Source organism: Choloepus didactylus, chromosome 9 (genome assembly GCF_015220235.1).
Source record: "Choloepus didactylus isolate mChoDid1 chromosome 9, mChoDid1.pri, whole genome shotgun sequence".
In the NCBI taxonomy this organism is placed as follows: domain Eukaryota; kingdom Metazoa; phylum Chordata; class Mammalia; order Pilosa; family Megalonychidae; genus Choloepus; species Choloepus didactylus.
The window spans coordinates 59,234,238-59,256,989 of record NC_051315.1 but is presented as its reverse complement, the minus strand read 5'-3'; the positions used below and the strand labels follow the sequence as shown (position 1 = coordinate 59,256,989).

Here is a 22,752-nt window from a genome sequence, read left to right as displayed (position 1 = left end):
AGATAAAAGAGATCATAAGAGGATACTATAAACATCTGTGTTAGACAACCCAGATGAAACAGACAAATTCCTTGAAACACACAAACAACCTATAGTGAATCTTCAGGAACAGAAGATGCAACAGACCAATTACAAGCAAAAAGACTGAATCAGTCATCAACTCCCCACCAAAGAAAATTCTTCACAGGGGAATTTTACCAATCATTCGAAGAACTAATACTAATCCTGCTCAAACTCTTCCAAAAATTGAAGAGGAGTGAACACTACCTAACTCACGCTATGAGATCAACATGATTCTAGTAACAAAGTTAGATAAAGATACTACAAGAAAATAAAATTACAGACCAATTTCTCTTATGAATTTAGTTGAAAAAATCCTCAACAAAATACTTGCAAATTGAGTCAAACAGCACATCAAAAGAATTATACACCATGATCAAGAGAGTTTTATCCCAGGTATGCAAGGGTGGTTCAACATGAGAAGATCAATTATGCAAAACATCTCATCAACAGAACAAATGAGAAAAGCCACATGATCATCTCAATTGATGCAGAAAAGGCATTTGACAAAATTCAGCATCCTTCCTTGATTGAAAAAAAAAAAAAAAACACTTAGAAAACTAAGAATAGAAGAAAATCTCAACATGATAAAGGGCATATATGAAAAAGTAACATCATACTCAAAGGTGAAAGACTGAAAGCTTTCCCTCTAAGACCTGGAACAAGACAAGGATACCCACTGTCACCACTGTTATTCAACATAGTACTGGAAGTTTTAGCCAGAGTAATTAGGCAAGAAAAGAAATAAAAGGCTTCCAGATTGGATGCGAAGAAGTAAAACTTTCCCTATTTGCAGATGGTATTACCCTATATACAGAAAAGCCTGAAAAATCCACAACAAAGCTCCCAGAACTAATAAATGAATACAGCAAAGTTACAGGGTACATGATCAATACCCTCAAATCAGTAGTGTTTCTATACACAAGCAACGAACAATTGGAAGAGGACATCAAGAAAATAATTTCATTCACAATAGCAACTAAAAGAATCAAATATCTAGTAGTAAATTTAACCAAGGATGTAAAGGACCTGTACACAGAAAACTACAAAACATTTCTAAAATAAATCAAAGACGACCTAAATAAATGGAAGGATATTCTGTGTGCATGGATTGGAAGACTACATATCATTAAAATGCCAAGCCTACCAAAATGATTTACAGAGTCAATGTAATCTGAATCAAGATTTCAACAACCTACTTTGCAGAAATGGAAAAGCCAATTGTCAAATTTATTTGGAAGGGTAAAGGGCCCTGAAGAAACAAAAACATCTTGAAAAAGAAGAACAAAGTTAGAGGACTCACCCTTCCTGACATTAAGGCATATTACAAAGTTACAGTGGTCAAAACAGCATGGTACTCACACAAGGATAGATATATGGACCAATGGAATCAAACTGAGAGGTCAGAAATAGACCCTTACGCCTATGGCCAATTGAATTTTGACAAGGCTGCCAAGCCCACACAATTGGGAAAGGATAGCCTCTTCAACAAATGGTGCTGGGAGAACTGGATATCCATACACAAAAATCACATCATACAAAAATTAATTCAAAATCAATCAAAGACCTAAATATAAGAGCCAGGACTATTAAACTCCTAGAAGGAAATGTAAGAAGGAGCCTTCAGGATTTTGTATTAGGCAATGATTTCTTAGACTTTGCACCCAAAGCACAAGCAACTAAAGAAAAAATAGATAAATGGGATCTCCTCAAAATTAACTTTTGTGTATCAAAAAAAGACTTTGTCATGAAAGTGAAGAGACAATCTTACCTAATGGAAGAAAATATTTGGAAACCACAGGTCCAATAAGGGTTTAGTATCCAGAACATATAAAGAAATCCTACGATTCAATAATAAAAAGACAAACAACCCAACTTAAAAATAGGCAAAAGACTTGAACAGACATTTCTCCAAAGAGGAAATACAAATGGCTCAAAAGCACATGCAAATTGATTGTATACCACGGATGACTGTATGGTATGTGAATATATTCCAATATAACTGAATTTAAAAAAAAAAAAAAAGCACATGAAAACATGCTCAACATTATTGGCTGGTAGGGAAATGCAAATCAAAACCACAATGAGATATCATTTCATACCCACTAGAATGGCTATTCAAAAAACAAACAAACAAACAAACAGAAAATTACATGTGTTGTAGAGGATGTGGAGAAATAGGAACACTCATTCATTGCTAGCGGAATTTTAAAAGGGTGCAGCCACTGTGAAAGACAGTTTGGCAGTTCCTCAGGAAGCTAAGTATAGAATTACCATATAACCTGGCAATCCCATACTAGTAGTAGTGTCAGAGCAGACACTTGAAGAGATATTTCCACACCAACGTTCACAGTGGCATTATTTATGGTTGCCAAAATACAGAAGCAACCCAAGTGTCCATCAACCGATGAACGGATAAACAAAATGTAGTATGTAGATACATGATGGAATACTATTCAGCTGTAAACAGGAATGAAGTTTGATGCATGTGACACCATGGATGATGTTGAGGACATTATACTGAGTGAAATAACCTAGGCACAAAAGGACAAATATTGTATGATATCACTGATATACACTAATTTTAATAAGCAAACTCACAGATAGAATCTAGAATTGAGGTTACCAAGAGACAGACTGGAGTAGAGAATGGGGAACTGAGGCTTAATTTGAACAGAGTTTCTATTTAGATTGATTGCAAAGGTTTGGAAATGGATGGTGGTGATGTTAGCTCATTATTGTGAGTATAATTTATAGTGATGAACTGGGTATGTGAATGTGGTTGAAAGGAGTTTATTTTTTTTAATGCAATTTTTTTGAGACATAGCCACATACCATATAGTCCATCCAAAGTACACAATCAATGGCTCACAGTATCATCTTATAGTTGTGCATTCATTGCCATAATCAATTTTATAACATTTTCATTACTCCAAAATAATGAAAAAAATAAAAATAGAAATGAAGACCCCAAATATCCCATATCCCTTATCCCTATTTTATATTTGTCTTTATTACTCATCTGCCCATACACTGGTTAAAGGGAATGTCAGTGACAAGGTTTTCACAATCACATAGTCACACAAGAAAAGCTAAATAGTTATACAATTGTCATCAAGAATCACATCTACTGGATTACAATTCAACAGATTCAGGTATTTCCTTCTAGCAATTCTAATACACTAGAAACTAAAAAGGAATATCTATAGAATAAATAAGAATAACCTGAAGAATGACCTCTTGACTCTGTTTGAAATCTCTTAGCCAATGAAACTTTATTTAGTTTCATTTCTTTTCCCCCTTTTGGTTTAGAAGGCATTCTCAATCCCATGATGCCAGGGCCAGGCTCATCCCTGGGAGTCATGTCCCACATTGCCAGGGAGATTTACATCCATGGGAGTCATGTCCCTTGTAGGGGGGAGGGCAGTGAGTTTATTTGCAGAGTTGGCTTGGAAAGAGAGAGACCACATCTGAGTAACGAAAGTGGTTCTCTGGGGTGACTCTTAGGCATAATTATAAGTAGGCTTAGCTTCTCCTTTGCAGGAATACGTTTCATAAGGGCAAGCCCCAAGATCGAGGGCTTGACCTATTAAATTGGGAGTCCCTAATGCTTGTGAGAGTATCAGGAATTCCTCAGGTGAGGAAGTTTAATATTTGAAAGGAGAAGTTTCGGATTGTGTATATTACTAGAAAGAAAGTTAGAAGATAAAACATGGGACTGTATAACACAGTGAGTCCCATTCTGGATTATGGACTGGAGAATAGTACTAGTATAAAATGTTTTTTCATGAATCATAACAAATGTACAATACTATTACAAGGTGTTAACAATAGGGTGGTATATGGGGAAAAAATACACCTAATATAAACTATGAACTATAATTAATAGTATTATTTCAATATTGTTTCATCAATTGTAACAAAGGTACCACACTAATGCAAAGTGGTAACAATAGAGGGGTATTTAGGAATGTTGCATTTTTTACATGACTTTTCTGCAAACATACAACTTCTCTAATTAAAAAATAATAATTTGTAAAAAAACATTATTCTAAGTGAAAACAGACACAAAGTACTACTTATTGTATAATTACATTTATATAAAATATAAATATAAATAAATATACACTGATAGAGATCAGTGGTTATGTAGGGCTGGGGAAGGACTGTGAAATCAAGAGGTGACCGCTAAGTAAGAAGTATGGGGTTTTCTTTTTGCAGTAATATGTTCTAAAATTGATTGTGGTGATGAAGGCAAAACTCTGTGATTATATTAAAAGCTAATGATTGTACACTTTGGATGGATTGTATGCTATGTGACTATATCTCAATAAAATTGTTTTTTAAACATCTCTCTGTTTGACTCTTAGTTTGTTGTGGCTTTTTCCACTACACGAACATCTTATATGTTGGTCGTATGAACACCATGAGATTCAAGCACTCTTGCTCTCCAGTACAGAAAATACTTCCGAAACCCACAAAATCTGCTTTTAAAAATAAAATCTGACAGACCAATGATCTCAGGAGATAAAGTCCACATTTCTGTAGTAATTTATGCACTTTCACCATTATAATAATTGATTGCCAGATGTGCCAGTTTGGATGTATTATGTCCCCTCAAATACCATGTTCTTTGATGCAATCTTGTGGGGGCAGACTTATTAGTGTTGATTAGGTTGGAACCTATTGACTGAGTGTTTCCATGGAGATGAGACTCAATCAACTGTGGGCAAGACCTTTGATTGGATAATTTCCATGGGGGTGTTACCCCACCCATTCAGGGTGGGTCTGAATTAAATCACTGGAGCCATATATAAAGCTCACAAACAGAAGGACCTCTCAGAGAATGACATTTTGAAGAGGAGCTGTAGCTAAGAAAGGACAAAATGCCCCAAGAGCAACATGTTGGAGAATGCCATTTTGAAATGCAACCTGGGAGCAAGCAGACACCAACCACATGCCTTCCCAGCTAACAAAGGTTTTCTGGATGCCAATGGCCATTCTTCAGTGAAGGTACCCTATTGTTGATGCCTTACCTTGGACACTTTATGGCCTTAAGACTGTAACTTTATAACCAAATAAGCCCCCTTTATAAAAGCCAGTCCATTTCTGGTGTTTTGCAAAACGGCAGCATTAGCAAACCAAAATACCAGATTTTTCTCTTTTTTGTGTATGTGGTAACAACAAAAACAGAACAAAAGCTATGAATCAGCCCACTTGTAGAATTCATAATTTTTAAATCTAAAAAAGTCACCCATAAATATCAGAATTTTACCACTAAAAGAATAAGGCAAGATACATGGGGTAATTTTGTGATGACTCATCACTTATTCACATCCTTTGAGCAACTAAAACTATTTTAAGTTGCCTGCACACAGCTAAGCTATACTGTTTGCAATGAAAAACAAATCATATTGTAGTGATAATGTACCATTTCTTGATAAGATTGTAAATTATATCAAAATTAAGTCAGACAAACATTACAATGCCTCACCAATATGGACTAACTACAATGTGTAAACTCAGAATTGAGTCTTAGAGCATAGCTTATCAGGGGAACGCTTATTATAATGGTCCCTAGATTGTAAGCTCTTACAGCAGTCACATCTATTCCTGAATTTGGCTATGTCAAAATTCTGAGATGCTGATCCCTTTGTGTATAACCTGACTGATCCCTGGAATTTTGGGTATCTGTGTGACACCTGAAACTCAGAGCTAGAACTCAGCAGGTATGAATGTCAGTATTAACATATACAGCAACGGTTAAAAATGCTGTAAAAGAGTTCAGACTTCAATTAGAGATATGAATGAGGTAGATCTGGTTAGGACTAGGGCAAATCAGGCCAAAAGGTAAAGGATAATACTGACTGTGTTTTAAAACTTCAATTTCCATGTGAGACCAAGGGAAGAGATGTTTATTTGGTGCAGGATCTATATTTTCTAAACAATTTAACTTGTACAGTCAGTTTGTTCAAACACCATAATTACACGGGATTTTCAATAGAAAGTGAGATCTGGTAGGTTTGTACAGGTTAGTGTGACATAGCGACACATCCCAAAGTAATTTGGGCAGAGAATAAAAATATATATGCAGGGCCCTCCTGAGGGGCTGGGGGGAAATTCAGAAGTGTTGGACTTCCTCACCTGGGTTGTTGCTGATGTTCTCACAAACATTGAGGACTGACAGTTTGGTATGCTGAGCCTTCTATCTTGGGGCTTGCCCTTATGAAGCTCTACTGCAAAGGAGAGGCTAAACCTGCTTATAATTGTGCCTAAGAGTCTCCACCTGAGTACCTCTTTGTTGCTCAGATGTGGCCTCTCTCTCTAGCTAAGCCAACTTGGCAAGTGAAATCACTGCCCTCCCCCCTACGTGAGACCTGACTCCCAGGGGTGTAAATCTCCCTGGCAACGCAGGACATGACTCCCGGGGATGAACCTGGACCTGGCATCGTGGGATTGAGAACATCTTCTTGACCAAAAGGGGGATGCAAAATGAAACAAAATAGTTTCAGTGGCTGAGAGATTTCAAATGGAGTCAAGAGGTCACTCTGGTGGGCATTCTTATGCACTATATAGATACCCATTTTTAGGTTTTAGTGTTTTGGAATAGCTAGAAGTAAATACCTGAAACCATCAAACTCCAACCCAGTAGCCTTGACTCTTGAAGACAATTGTATAATTATGTAGTTTACAAGGGGTGACAGTGTGATTGTGAAAACCTTGTGGATCACACTCCCTTTATCCAGTGTATGGATGGATGAGTAGAAAAATGGGGAGAAAAGTTAAATGAAAAACAGGGTGGGATTGGGGGGGGAGGGCGATCTGGGTGTTCTTTTTTACTTTTATTTTTCATATTTATTTTTATTCTTTCTGGTGTAAGGAAAATGTTTAAAAATACATTGGGGTGATGAATGCACAACTATATGATGGTACTGTGAACAGCTGACTGTACACCATGGATGATTATACAGTATGTGAATATATCTCAGTAAACAGAATTCTTTTAAATGTTACCTGTATTATTAGATATGGATTTTTTAAATTAAAAAAGTTCAAACATTAAAAAAAAATTAAGTCAGAGCCCCCCAATTGCCAATGTCAAAGCAAAATTTTGCCTTAGCCTCTCATAACTAAAACTTAATTTTTAATCTCACTATAAAATCATGGACTCCATTTGAGATACGAACTGTGGCTTCTTAGTCAAAACACATTAATTAACAGAAAGTGTGAGACAAAAAAAATCTCTTCCCTTGGTCTCACATGGAAGTTGAAGTTTTAAAACACAGTCGGTATTGTCCTTTACCCTTTGGCCTGATTTGCCCTAGTCCTAACCAGATCTACCTCATATTTTAAAATTATCTTCCAATGTTAATAATTTATAAAATAGTTCCTCAGCTGCCAATTCCAAAAGTTTCTATTTGAGAAACTAAGAATAGCATGGCAAAAAGAGTTGAAAGTTTTCAAATCACTTGAGTGAAGTAATTAACCAAGTAATTTTAATAAAATATTTTTCTTGATAAAAAGTTCTGCCTTTGATATCTGTATCTTTGTCCTATATCTTTTGTTAACCATACTGATGATTCTTATGAGTGTAGTTGCCCATTTGTAACAAAAACTCTAAAATAAATTATCTTTCAAAGTCTATTTCAAATGCCATGTCCACCCAAAGCTTCACTTATTCCACCAATAAGATATAATCCCAAACGTCCAAATTTCCTAGAATTTCCAATGTACCTCGTTAGAATTTAACACTTTCTATCTCACAGAAAATTATCTAGACAGTCTTATCTGCTGATCACAAGGTCCTTAATGCCTGGCCTTCCACCCAGGATGAGCTGGGGGTCTACAGCTCTGATCCAACAATGAGGAGCAGAGCTGTATATGGGAGCAGATGTGGATAGCCCACAGCAGGATCAAAGGAGAAACAGCTAGCAAACTGATGAGGAATAAAGGGGAATTAATTGGTATCCAGCGAAGAAGGTATCAGGACATGTGAAAAGGCCCGAAGGAGAAGCTCCGAACAAAAACAGGATTCACAGTGAAGAGTTGGCAAAAGAAAAGGGACAAAATAAACAGAAAGGTTAGCATGGCTGACCCTGGAAAGATCCCAAAGCAAAAGTGTGTAGGAGGATATCTTTGACTAAGCTTATGAGTAAACAAAAAGTTCTTAAACTGCACCTTTTGGGACACTTATGAGCAGAGAATACGTCTTACAAAACTGAATTTAGAGTCAGAAGAGCTGGATTTAAGTGTAAGCTCTGATATCTTCCAGCTGTGTAAAAATGGCAAGTCAATTACTGAACTTCAGTTTCCTTTTCTATGAAAAAGAGTAAATACTTATTTCACAAGGTCATACTAAAGATAAATAAAATAATTTAAGTGAAAGGACTTTACAAATTTTAAAACTAAGAATGTAAGGTATTAAAATATCACAGTATGCTGCTATCTGAACTTCTTTTGTTCCTTCTTTCACTGTGGAAAATTTCCAAGACACAAATTTAGGCATGAACTTTTATTTTGCTTGAAACCTAGTCACTTTACCTCAACACTTGAAACATTGTGACATTTGAACATACAGGTGTTAAATAGCAAAGTTCCACTTCAATTTTATTTAATTTCTTATAAATTTGGTCAATATTTTCTGCTTTTTTTGTTGTAGAAAGAACAATCTTTTCTGTGTGTGTGTGTCCATAATTTTTTTAATACTCAATCCTTTCTAGACTAAATTTATTAACTGTTCTCCTAAATAGACTAATCATTAATTTCATCCAGAAGTTGTGATGAACAGTATTTAAAAAAATGTCATGTTCTTAGAATGAATAAATAAAAGTTCCCTTATCTTTACCTATTTTCTCATTCTCTTTCCCCACAGATATTATGGAAGAAAAAAAGGCACTTTAAAAATTAGATATTTAAAAGGTGATGGAAAGAAATGAATGGGAAAAGGAAAATACTGACATAGGGGGATTCCCTAAAGAAAAGGCTGAATTTTTGTTTAATTATACAATTAAAGATCCATTGAAAGATGGAAAAAATGAGATATCTGATCTAAGAGCCCATGAAATATCCCCCAATCTAAGTCCTGACTTTCAATTTAAATTAGGTTTCACAGATTGCTTATGATGAGTAAATAACAAATACATTTAGCTAATACACATACAAAATAGTGGGATTTTATACAAGATACAATATATTCTATGTACATAACTTCCAGAGTTGCTTTTATAAAGATTAGCATAAATAATGCATAAGCAATTGAATAATAAATCATATGAAAACCAAAAACAGTATTAATTTATATTTAGGATGAACTTCATTATGAACTTTTCTATACTGCCTCACTGTAATCTCTAATTCACTAATGTGGGAAAAAAGAAAGAAAAGTCTGAAAGTAAATTGTCAATTTAACAATTTAAATTAAAACTAAGGCTGAAATTGAAGTGGTTGTAACTAAATTTTATTAATATTTTCAGGTTTCTAGATAGATTTATCATTTACAAGACTGAGTAAATTTAAGTACCTCAGAGCAAAAAAGGAAATGGACTTTTTTAACATAAAACTGAAAACCATTAATAAATAAACACAGTCTAAAATAACAATTTCTGGAATTTAATCAGCCAATGCCAAACATTAATTGAGAATATATTAACAAAAAATAATAATTTGTCTAACTGAAATTATAGTATCTACTAAATCAAACAGACTAGAAACTAAAACTATGTATCAACAACTTCCCCTTTAAAACATACAGGGATTAGGGGAATACATCAAAGGGTAACTAAATACTAAAGCTCAGGAAAAAAGAACTTATAAAACCATAGACTTCTAAGAATAAACTGACACTCCAAAACAAAAAATTAAAACTCATACACATCTATAAGAATTTCAATAATAGACCAATTGAAATTTTATGTTTGTATATCTACGTTGGAAAATTTAAGGTGCTTTTGATCTGTTCTTTGCTTGAAATCAATCCAAAATTACATATATATCTCTTGAAATAAGATATATACACTTTGTTTTAAGCCAATGTGTATTGATAATTTTTAATAATTACAATTGTTTTTAGTATTTTAAGAATATATATTCATTTTTTTCAAAAGAATACATTATGGATTTCAAACAAGTTTCATTTCCCATACCAATCACATTAGGTAATATTTTGAACTCTAGTGATGTGGGGCCAAAATTAGCTATACTTGACATTAAATAATATTATTGCTAGCATTCACATTAATTCTCTTAGCAGTGACTAAATAGTGATAGCATCAAAACCATGCTCAAAGAAAAACCTACTTTAAGATCCAGATTACACTTCTCTTTATAAAATACTTTATAAAAACTATTGAGGCATCATGCTTATTTTTCAAAATAAAGTATATTCATAAATAAAAGTATTCACAATTTTAATAAATGTTAATATGCACACTGAAATAAAGTACAAATGTCTTTGTTAATCAATTATAGCAATATATTCAGAGCTCTGTATGCAAAATATAGTCTTTATAAAGATTTTCTTAAATCCAGTCAATGGAAACATTCTTTAAAAGGCTAAGTTTGAGGACAATTTTTTTTTGTAGCTAAGACCAATATATTGTTTAATTTTGAACTAGGGTAAATGTGATCAATCTAGTATGACATTTGTTTACTAAAGTAATCATAGTGTAGAAAAAGCTAAACAGTTATGTTATTCTTTTAAAATTAACCATTTAAAGTTTAACTCATTATTAAAGTTGATTATATAAAACATAAAAAGAACTTGAAAATATACTAAAAGACCACTTTGCCTGTACATGCATTTGAAAATGACATAATAGAAATAAAAAAATTTTAGCACCGTTTAATACTTACTTAAACAAGACCTTTTGCCAGCTGTGCTTGCACCACCTGAGCATAAATTGCCTCCTCGATGAATTAATTCAAGTTCCAAATTGGTTCTGTAAGAAAAGCATTAAAATATATTTTAGTCATTAAACTGACATCACACTTTAAAATTTTTTATTGACATGTTTGAATCAACCTAAATAATAAAGTTCTAAAATTTTATTTGCAAAAGCACTGTTTATGCATTAACTGTAATGATCATATTTTATCTAAAAATATTTAGAAATAAAAAAGGAAACAGTTTGTCCATTTTCACTTAAACGTTCATATTTGTACCTGCAAAAAATTGCACACATCATGACGTAATTGTTGCAAAGTCCCAAATGTTGGCAAATACTAAAAACTAGGCCTTAAGAAAAAAAACCTGCAATATGTTTCATAAACCTGCATACGCATATGATGAAAGAATCTGTACTCCAACTGTCAGCCCCTGGGTGGGTAGTTACTGTACACAAAATAGAATGCTAAACATCAGAATTGTTCATATGGATCTAAAACTGCAACATATTTAGCAATTATTAGCTTACAATGGCAATAAGTAAACTGACCTTTCAAAAATCAAACTGATACAAAATATTATGCCAGAACAATGAATTAAAATTCTGAGTGATAATTTAAATTGTGTATATTGTTACTTTAACACTATTAATAAATACACCATTATTTCCTACAAGTAAAACTGAATACAGTAGTTTATATCCAAGATATGCATTTTACACTAACAATGAGATGATATTCCCACCCCCCTTTTAAAGGAAAATTTTCAAGCTTACTCATTGCAATTGAATTCAAGAAAGAATATTATCCATTTTATTTAAAACAAAGCATTTAAAACTGGTTTTGGTTGCATTTTGAGCATAGAATGCTTTGAACTTTTATTTTTATATATTTCCTTATAAATGCAAGCTTTAAAATATTAATATTCCTAAGTCTGTAGTGTTTGCCACCCATTTCTAAAGGAATGCTTTAATCCTCTCTACTGGGGAGAAAAAAAAGCAATTTAACATTGATAATGTTCCGGCTCAGAGCTCCATCTGGTTGTTGCTGATAAGGGCATCTGTGTGACAAGGGAATTTTCCACCCTTCAGGCGATTTGCATTGCTCACTGAACTTCTAAAAACCTACCAGCAAGGAAGCAGGGACAAGGATTTCATATTAGTGGACAGAAAGCGAGCGGAGACCAGCATGTGTCCTTCATCAAGGGAATATAAATGAGATCAATACATTTTGTTTTCACAAATCTTCTGTTGCCTAATCTGTAGAAAAAAATTAATGGCTATATTCTCTTATAAAAACTAAGATTTCCTAGATAGCACTTTTAAAAGAGCTAACCAGAAACATGAACAATTCTTACAAACGAATGTCAGAATCAGAATGTCAACTTTTATTTCAACCACAATTTGCAAAAATACAAATTAAAATACAAATGCAAGAATAATTCTTTTTACATAACCACAAAATAAGATACTTTAAAGGACGACAAACATGTTACCAGGAATTTGGTTTTAAAGAATACTTGAAAGAAAACTGCTGAATCTAATTAATTATTTAAGATCATAGTAGGAAGATTTTGTACAACTTTCCTTCTGAGTTAAAAATAAATACTATCTGTCCAAAGTGTTAATATCAGATAATAACACCTAGGATTTTAAAAATCAGTACATTAGAGTCCTCAACCATTAACTTTTCTTATTTTGGTTACATCAAAATTGGCCCTTTATTTTGACACTCGTTAGATACAGAATGTACAAATGGGTCATGTGCACCATGTCTGATCATCCCTCACTGTTTAAAGATGTGCTGGGAGTGGAAGTTTTCTGAGCTTCTTGTTCTTGGAGAGAAGTACTCTACTTTCCACATTTGCAACACAAGTACATTCAAATTAGTTTAGAAGGGGGAAAAAAAAGAGGAATCTCTACACTTTGAAAGAATGATAAGACTGCTTCCCTTACAGTAGTAAGAAAGGCCTGTCTTGGTGGCCACTTGGATATATCCATATGAAATTCCCTCTAACTATGCTCCAGTTCTTTTTGCATGACCAAAGTCTGCTTTCCCTTCTATCCCCATTCAGCATCAACTTCTATTTTTAGAGCTAAAATTTGAAAAACTAATATACACACACTGGTACAGTGGAAAGGGCAAGGGTTTTGCAAGAAGACCTGGGTTCAAGGCCTGAGCTCTGCCTAGTTGTTGCAAGTTATTCAGTTTTTCAGAGAAAAATATGCTCATCTTTACCCTGGCCTATGTCATACAAGATTCAGCTCAAGTTCTAACTCCTCCAGAAAGCTCCCCGAAACAGAAAAGAAGCACTCCATATACTTTACATTTCCATTTGTTCATCTTTCCTTTTGAAGTTCTAAGCACTTTCTTTAAATGACATTTTTTAAATGACAAATTAAATTCTGTTTTATATAGATTGAGATATATTAGTTTTGTCTCACCAATTAAATTGCAAATTCCTGGAGAGTAAAGACCATTTCAGATATAATTTCTAACTCCCCTACGTACCTAGCAAAGTGTTCAAAAAAATTCTTAGGAACTGGCAACCTCTTTGTTTTAATATGTCATCAATGATAAGATTCTCTTTAGTTCCTGCAATTTATACTCTTTATTTCACTAACTCTTCCTTCTAATACCTAAAATGCACAGTAAAACAAACAACAAAAAAAGGAGGATTATATGTTTTAAGAATATTTTTTCTATTTCCAAAAAGATTTGTAATTTGGTATTTTAGCAAGCATTCCTTTTATTTCAAACATAATTAGTTTACAAAGTTTAGCCTTATAAATAATACAACTACTGTGTAAAGAAGGTACAGTCACTCTACTGAGTAGTTTTACCCGCTTGTGACTTAAATATCTCTCTCCATCTCCATTTCAGGTACTCATGTTTCATCTTTCTTCTATTTCCATGTTTCTCACTATATTCAGGCCAAGTGCTACTCATCAATACCTCTAGGCTATATGTAACCTGTATTAGAAAATCCTTGGAAAAATCAATTATTCAAATTGGTGTTATTCATTGTTTCAAAAATGAAATGAATGAATTGATATTGAAATGAATAAAGCTTTCTTTCCCCAAACTTTCTATAATCCAGTTTGAATGACTGATATTTGCAACACAATGTTTTTTGGAAATATTAAAACTTGAATATAGTGATTTTGATTAATTTTAACACAAGCAAAAAGATAACATTCCAACAGTTTCTTCTCTGCTGCCCTCAGAAAATCCTCCAAGGCTTCACCATGCAAATAAAATTAAAAGTAAACAGATGTGTACTGTCTGACCAAAAAATGAGCTTAAAACAATTGTTAAGGGAATCAGCTTTATGGGCTAGTTACCCACTAGAAATATTTTGCTTCTAAACATCAAAAAGTTTAAGGTCATCAATGAAGAGCAAACAAAGTTACTTATTCAGCTCTAAGAAACCAGGATTATATTCCATTGAATTTACTAATGCCAACTACAAATGAATTTGCAAATCCTAATAAATTTGCATTTAGGAATCACTACATTTTTGAATTTTACTTTAAAAGTTAGATAATTCAAAGTAAGTGTATTGCTAATTATTTATTTAAATATTTTAATGACTACCTTTTAGGAATAATATTTCCAAGTATTTATGAAATAAGGTTATATGTTAGGCATAAAATAATGATAAAGAGCTGGTTTCCTACCTTGAGAAAATTACATCCTATTCAAAATAGGATACAATATACATTTTTCCTTCAATTCATGTTTTTGTTAATTTTTGAGTCAATTTTTTCACTGCAAGAACTTTGAAATGGCCTGGATAATCCAACCAATGAGATTTTTAAGGATGATATACTATCACTTTCTAAATCATGATCATTAGGGATTACTGTCATTAGGGATAAGAGAAAGATGGGAGGGAAGTATCTTTTGTTTTTCTACCTATACCCTTAAGGCATTTGATATTTGTCCCTACTTGTCTATAAAATGGAAAGTGAAAATGTGTGATTCAAATAGTTTCCCATTATCATTGCAAGCTTCCTTGTATTTTTTGCATTCTATACGTTATTTGTGTATTTAAATCAAGACTCAGGGACCTAAAAATTCCATTAAATTAAATATAAGTCATATCCTCATGCAATCAGGATTTTTTTAATAACATCAACTCTAGTTTTAAAGAACCAGAAGTCATAAATACAGGAGCTGATGTTCTAAATGTATATAAGTAAAAAAAGCATGCTGAGTTGATCTACATTTTATCCAATCTCCCACAACTCTATAATCAGAATATTGTAGAAAATACTTCAAAAAACTGAGACCTTGGCAAGATTAAACTATTTTTAGTTTAGTTTTCACTTAAAGTATACATTTTACTGAAAGTATGCAATAATTGGTAGCTCTCCAGAAACATATTAAATTAAAAGTTAAATCTGACCCAACAATAATAAACAACAATAGTCTAAAAATAAACAATAGTCTAACAATGTAAATAGTCTAAAAATATGCAAAGACTAGAAAGTTAGCTCCCAATTCATTAGGATCCTTTACACCAACCCCTATCCAGCATTTGCATTCTCAGACCAAAGACTAATGTTTCCTTATCTTGAGTTCTAACTTGCTTGCTGCCAATTTTTCGAAGTCTCTTTCCATTTTTCCTGGGTTCCAAAGACTACATACAGTTCATTACTCTTTTATTACTCTCTGCTCCAGGAAATGAGGCAGATAAAATGGCCATGATGAACTGCATGGATATAAGACCTAAAAAGGCTGAACACAGGAAAGGAAAAAGGACAGTAATTGAAAGAACACTAAACCTTGACTCAAAGGATCTGAATTCTAGTCCTACTCTGCCATTAAGTTGCTGCATGACCTCAAAGTCACATAATCTCTCTGTATCACCTATTGTAATACAACTCAGACAAAATATAAAGTGTTGCTTTCAGAGACATCCAGGGTCTATAATATCAGCAGAATATGTTAACAAGTTCATAATTGTGTCTGTTTCCCTTTTACTTCTTTTATGATTCTCCATTTTCACTCAATTAAGTTCTCTAAAATTCCTATTTGTAACTATTCCTTAGTTATTGAACACTACTTGGTCTAAGAGGCTAATCCTTCTTAATCTAAAAGATGAGAAACATTTACTTGAGCCGCCTTCTAGCTACAAATAGAGTCTCAGAACACTGGTGAGTTCTTGCTTCCTCTCCCTTTATCTGATTTTCTAAACCACCTAGCTTTCTAGGATGGTACTAGATCTTTCACTAAGTTAAAACAAATAAACAAAATAAGTTCTACTTCTTGCTGTTCTCATTTTTCCATATTATTTGTATTTATTACTTTTTGATAAGACAATGAGTTCTTAATAACATCCTTTATATATAATACATGCTTTGAGGTAGATATTTGTCCCAAAATGTTAATAATATACCTTTCCCCACATCTTATTAATGTTTAATAACAGCCATAAAATTGTCCCAATATTTCATAAAATTATTCCAATATTTCACAGAAGAATAAAAACTTCAGGAAATGAAGGGAAACTCTACATTTATAGTCCTATTATGAGGTTCTAAAACTAGTCATAAGTTCAACCAACATTAAAAATATGCATCCTTTCTTTAAATAAATATAAATGACAAAGAATGCAACAAAATGTCATTAAGCAACAAAACCAACTATTAATAGTAAGTGAATAAAAGTATTTACTATATACACTTACCTAGCAACAGAATACATAAAGAGAAAATCATTATCTGGTGAACCTGGAGTCTTGCTATAGTCTCTATATTTTTTCTGAGTGGTATTTTTGATATCTTTCATTACAGATTCCATTTCTTTACTCAAGTTGGTTTCTGACTACAAAAAATACAAATATACATATAAAGTTTATTAATATTCATTTCCCCTAATATTAATTTAAACTTGAATGTTTATCATATGAACATGCTAGGAAAAAAAAGTTAAAAAGACAAAACAGATGTAAGATAGCTACCTACCACAAATATATTTAGTGCAAAAAGATAAAAGTAATCAAAAATATTTTATTTTGGTGATCTTTAACCCTAAATCTATATTGTGACTGATAGAATTATAATCCAACCATGAATTAACCAAACTACATTCTAAGCCAGTAAGTGGATGTCATTAAAATAATATTTTAGAACAAAGTTTTCACGATTATAAAAACTCTGACTTTTATTTAAGTTTATCTTTTTAAAAATAATATCAATGTCCCTTACTTAAGCATATAAAATATGGATTTACCAAAGAACAAAAATCACACAGATTATAAAACAAGTATTCAGTGAGAAAGAGAATTGCCAGGAAATGAATCTTTTTGAGTTGTTTTAAACTATGAAAATCTCTTTCAAAAATCAAACATTCATAGTTTTCATAATTACATTTACTACATTATCCAGGCACAGCTGTCGCTTCTCTTGGGGATCATATCCTAAATCTAAAATGAAGGTGAAACATTTTAAGAATTTAAATCAAATAAATAAATCCTTCTGGGTAGGATAAAAGATTGGTTCACTCATGACAAATCCCACAGTAAAGTGGATGGACTTACGGTAATGGCTCAATCAATTATTCAATATTATATCTAACATACACATACATACACTCACATCCTACTTCTCTATAAAGTGTGTGTGTATGAATATATTAATCTCAATATCCCTAATGGGCATATTTTTAAATGATTAGATTGTGCTTTACAATGCAAGAAATAATACTCTATCAGGATTTTGTTTGTTTGTTTGCTTTGTTTTTAAATATTTCAAGACCTTAAAATGAGCCAAACTATAGCTAAGCTTGTAGCTTTTCATGATCTGGAAGATGTATATTGAAACTATAGCAGCTTAAACTAAGTAGAGCCTTTGGTAACAATAACTCTCACTTTTGTTTTTAATAACCACAAACAGAAGAGAAAAACCTCTAAAAGTTATTTCCACTAAATCTATAAAGGTCCAGAGTAATTTAGAAACTAAATGAAAATGAAAGCTGAAAAGCAGAGTTGAATTAACCAGGATATTTTTGCCTTACACTGATGCTTACTGGGAAAGCTCCCGGCCGTCCCTGTAGATCCTCCACATCCTTTATGAGATCTTGTATGCTTTTGTTACTAGGACGTTGCCAAAGGTTACTTTCCACATTGCTTCCAGGATAACAAGGAAGAACACTGTTTGCAAACTGCCTACAGAGAGGACACGTGAATTCTCCTTTGTCCACTGAGAAGCCTTGAAGAACCTGGTCATTCTAAAAGATGAAATAAACATACAGATTTATGATGCCCACATTTACAGAAAACAAAAACTTTGCCACCACACTTTATAATAAATTAATGAACCATATAAGAAAAGAAACCTTTAAAATATGTCATAAAGAAATAAAATCTCTCATTTAACTGTTGAGACTTACCAAATTACTTCTTACATCATAGCAATTATGCAATACTTGCCCTCACCAATGAACTGCTTAAGTATCTCACTCTATTCTCAGTATGAAACATTCAAGTAATGATGCAATCAATCAGAAATATGGATTTAACATAAAGAATAATTCAAAATGCAGGCTACATTAAAGTGGGTCACCTTCCTCTTACCCCACTCCTGTTTTTCACAATCTCTAAGTGACTACTGGGAAGATTATCCCAACATTATGTTCTTTGAACTAGGATACATAGTTTTTTAGAGTAAATCGAGCCTAAAAATGTGATGCATCTTCTAAGGTGTCCAATTGCTTAACACACTGGTTGGACTTCATACTTTATACTGGTAGGTTTGTTTAGGTTTAGTGGTTGGGGAAAAAATTTAACTGCAGTACTCAGAACGTAAGTATCAGAGGAGAGGAATTCATTTAGTACCCCTTCGTTTAGATATTTCTCTGACAGGAAGAGGAAGAAAATGGAGAATTTATGAAACAGAGACACATAATGCACATATGCCCAGGAGGAAACCCTTGCTCATAAGAGACAGTAATACTTCTAACTAATTAAAGGACTTTATGGCAGAAATTCAGGCCACTGCCCTTGTTCCTCTCTTTTGCCTAACACTATCCCACATCTCTTTTCCTCTTTAGGCCATTTCTGTTGTGTAATTCTAACCACTATATTATTCTTTTCCCCAGAAACCTCTCTCTTATTCTTCCACTAAAGTAATGCCTTATCTCAAAATATGTTTTAATGCATTAATGTATATATATAAATGTTACAGTGAATCACTGAAGAGTCTGGTACCTAGATCAGTTTTCCTCATCATTTCAAGTACTGCGATCATCCTATGCAACTTCCGTGTCTATGTGGATGACCAATCTAATACCTCAGCTCCTTGACCTCATCAGCCCCTATGGCACTGACCTTTACTCTACTCCACCACCTGTTACCATGACCACATTCTTATCCTATAATCACCCAATCTTGCTCCATATCGAAATTATGAGATTCAAGCATCTTACATTTGACCACCAACTTCTATCCCATTTATTCCCTCTCTTTTCTCCCAGTTTATCAGGCCTTTCTTATCTTACCTACACTCCATAAACTCTCATCAATACTTCCCATTCCCTATCCCTGTGTCCTTCCATCATGCATACCTAACAAAACCTTCATACAAAATTAATCCAACATATGCCCTCTCCAATCCTGTACTCAAACTGAATGCTATCAGAGAAAAATCAAATAACCTCTTGCTACAAACTACTTCCAACCTCAACTGAGTCCTGAATATTGCCTTGCCATCTTTCTCCAAGATTGTGGGAAGTGCTCTCTTACTCACTTCCAAATGGTTTTTCCAAACCACCTTCTCCTTTGCCAGGTCTATTTGTCTACTATACCCCTACCCCCTTTATTCTAGGAGCATAGGGCTATACCTTCTATTTCAGAAAGAAGAGTATCATAGCAGCTCTTTCATGTTCCTGCTTCTTCCCACCCAATATCTAATTAATATATCCCACCAGTTCTTCCTCTCATTCATTTACTTCCCTCTACCCCCTTTGTTAATCCCTTCTAGCTAGTCTGCCAACTATACACTGCTATTTGCATGTTCTCCATGTTAGACTCTTTCTCAATCAAGATCTTTCAATGATCACCATCATCTCTCACCTTGACTTTTTTCTCCCACTTACACTTTACACACAACCTCATATCAAGTCCAGACAGCCCTCCTTCTAAATGTATCCCAAATCTATAACCTCCTCTCCATCTCCACTGCCATGACCTTAGTTCAAGCCACTGTTAAATCATATCACTCCTAAATCATATCACCACATTCTTTTTTAGCCCCCTACAATCCCCTCTCTATACAACTGCCACTCTAATATTTCTGGACAAGTCACATCTCTGCTTAACGGCTTTAATGGCTTTCTGTGAGGAATCTGCCTAAAGTCCAAATTCCTTACAGTGACCTTTATAATCCGACCCCTTTATATCTGACCCCTTCTCCAGTCTCATCTCTTATTATTCAAGTACCTCTCCTCATCAAATGTTCTGACACCTATCAGATGACCCTCTTCAAACTTCATAGTACTCAGCACATAGACTGAAACTATTTTTTTATTTCTTTGTCTCACACAATACATAGTAAGCTGCTTGAGGGAAGGAACCATGTATTATTCACTGTTGTAGCCCCAATGTCTATCACAGTAAATGGAACACTGTAAACAATGAATAAATGTTTGTTCAATCAATGACTGAATGAAGAAATATTAAAAATGCATAATGTGCCTCAGGAAATATTAATTAGCTTATTATTGCTGAATTGGTGGGAGATAAAACTAGAGCAACAGGCAAGCCCAGATCATGGAGTTCCTTGAATGCCATTCAGAGAAGAGTGAACTTTCTCCTATTGGGAGGAAGCCACAAAAGAAAGAGTAGTGCAGTGGATCACTTAGACATGAAGCTAGGAGATCAATAAGAAAACAATCACAATAATCAAGGTGAAAGAGAAGGGTATACATAAAAAATGTAGCAGTGGGAATATAGTGGTAGAATGTAGTAAGGTGAAATTTGGGAGACAGAATCAATAGAATTTGGTAAGAGACTGAATGTAAGAAGTGAGGACAAGGAAGAAAAACTGCTTCTGAATCAGAAACCTGGGAATACAGTAGAGCATGCTTTTAAGAACTGAGCTGAGAATGGAAGGAGAAAGAGAAGACTGCAGATAAAGGGGAATGCAGAGTCAAGAGAAGGAATTGTATATGGGAAAAACTTAAGCATCTTTATAAGTTGAGAAGAAAAGATAGAAGAGGCAGAAAAATTGAAGATACAGAAGAAAAAGAGGTAAACAGTTGATGATCAAGGCCTCTGAGGTACAGGGGAGAAGAGAATACTAGGACACAGACAGAGCAGGGATAATCTTCTAGTCTCTTACAGAGTAGAAGAAGAAAGGATTCAAAGGGATATTAAATCATTTATCAGGGAATTGAAAAACAAGATAGGAAGCTAAGGAAATGTGTAACACAGAGTCACTGTTTTCATAGGAAGAGACATAGGCTGGTCAGAGGAAAGGGATCTTGGGATTGAAACAAAGAGTATGGGATGAAGGAAGGCAAAGGTACAGAGAAGTTGCTGAGGAGACTAGGAGAGGGAACTAATCCAAGACAGGGGAATGAATTGAAAATTAATATTTACAGCCCATGATCCTAGTCTAAAGCCACTGTTACTGGAAACCATGAATCTGTGGTAAGTACCAGTTCACTTAGCTATATGATTACTCTAGTAGGGCTAGCTGCCTGGGTCCAAGATCAAAGGAAACAGACTAAATGACTGATAATAGTAGAATAGATGAGGTCAGGAAAAAGCTAATGCACTAGGAAATCATACAAAGAGGTTAAAGGACTAGAGATCCTGAAGTCAGAGGCAAGACAGTGAAAATAAGAATTTGAAGGATAGTCATATAATAAAATTATATAATAGGATATTAAAGCTTAATATTTCAGAGCTAAAGGAGTACTAAATAATAAAAGCAAGATTTAAATTGCAGTCATGGACGTAAGTTGCTAAAATGAGGCAAAACTATGAAAATCCCTGAAATTCAAGAGGTCAAGGAAATGTGAGGCTAAGCTTTAGGTGGTTAGCTCAAAATGGCCCAAGATGATGAGCTGGAGGTGGATGTATATGCTGCAAAAAGATTTAATACCTGGAAACATAAATAAACCTTAAAAAATTTTTTCCAATGAACTTACCCGTAATGATTCCATGTAAGATTTATGACAATCTATATGTAACGTGTGGCCACAGGTTTGTACATAAACACCTCCTTCCCAGCCAATTGATACTGCCAAGAGACAGGAGCTCTAAAATAAAACAAACAAAAACAAACTAGATAAAATACAATTAATTTTAAAGATGTACAAACATTTAAATATATCCACATAAACTTTTGTGTGATTTTATATTGTTATACTAATAGAGGGATTTAATTTTTGTGATATAAAGTAACACTCGACTACACAGCCCTAAGGCAATATCTTTAAAATTGCAGTACTATAAAATTTTAGCTCTCAAATTTCTATGTTCATAATGAAAGAGAATAAATATGAATTAGCCTTTCTCCCACCCCATAAAATATAAGCTGTCAACATTATTCTATAATTCAGTGTAAATTGTAGTGCTGTTATTTCACCTGTTCTATATAGTAGTTAATCTCTCTGTAACATTTGACATTAACAACTTCCTTCTTGAAATGCCTGTTTCTTTCTGGCTCCTATGAAGCCATTCTCACTTGGTTTTCCTCCTATTTCCTTAACTGTTTTTCCTGGGCCTCCTTCCAAGACTCTTCTTTCTTCGCCTGCCCTTCAGTGCTACATTCCTCAAGGGTCTGTTCTTCGTGTTGC

At 33.6% G+C, this 22,752-nt stretch overlaps 1 protein-coding gene across 4 annotated transcripts in view; it reads right to left on the bottom strand.

The window, feature by feature from the left end:
* The window catches only part of UBR3 (ubiquitin protein ligase E3 component n-recognin 3), a 364,711-nt gene that overhangs the window by 76,826 nt on the left and 265,133 nt on the right, over nucleotides 1-22,752 (bottom strand). For 3 of the 4 annotated variants that reach the window (XM_037850484.1, XM_037850485.1, XM_037850487.1), the window contains exons 27-30: nucleotides 22,102-22,212; nucleotides 17,965-18,177; nucleotides 16,637-16,773; nucleotides 10,912-10,997 (exon numbers count right to left, since the gene is read on the bottom strand). In XM_037850484.1, the coding sequence (XP_037706412.1) occupies nucleotides 10,912-10,997; nucleotides 16,637-16,773; nucleotides 17,965-18,177; nucleotides 22,102-22,212 (547 nt within the window). The remainder of the gene's footprint in view (nucleotides 1-10,911; nucleotides 10,998-16,636; nucleotides 16,774-17,964; nucleotides 18,178-22,101; nucleotides 22,213-22,752) is intronic. The other variant, XM_037850488.1, reaches the window with a different exon arrangement.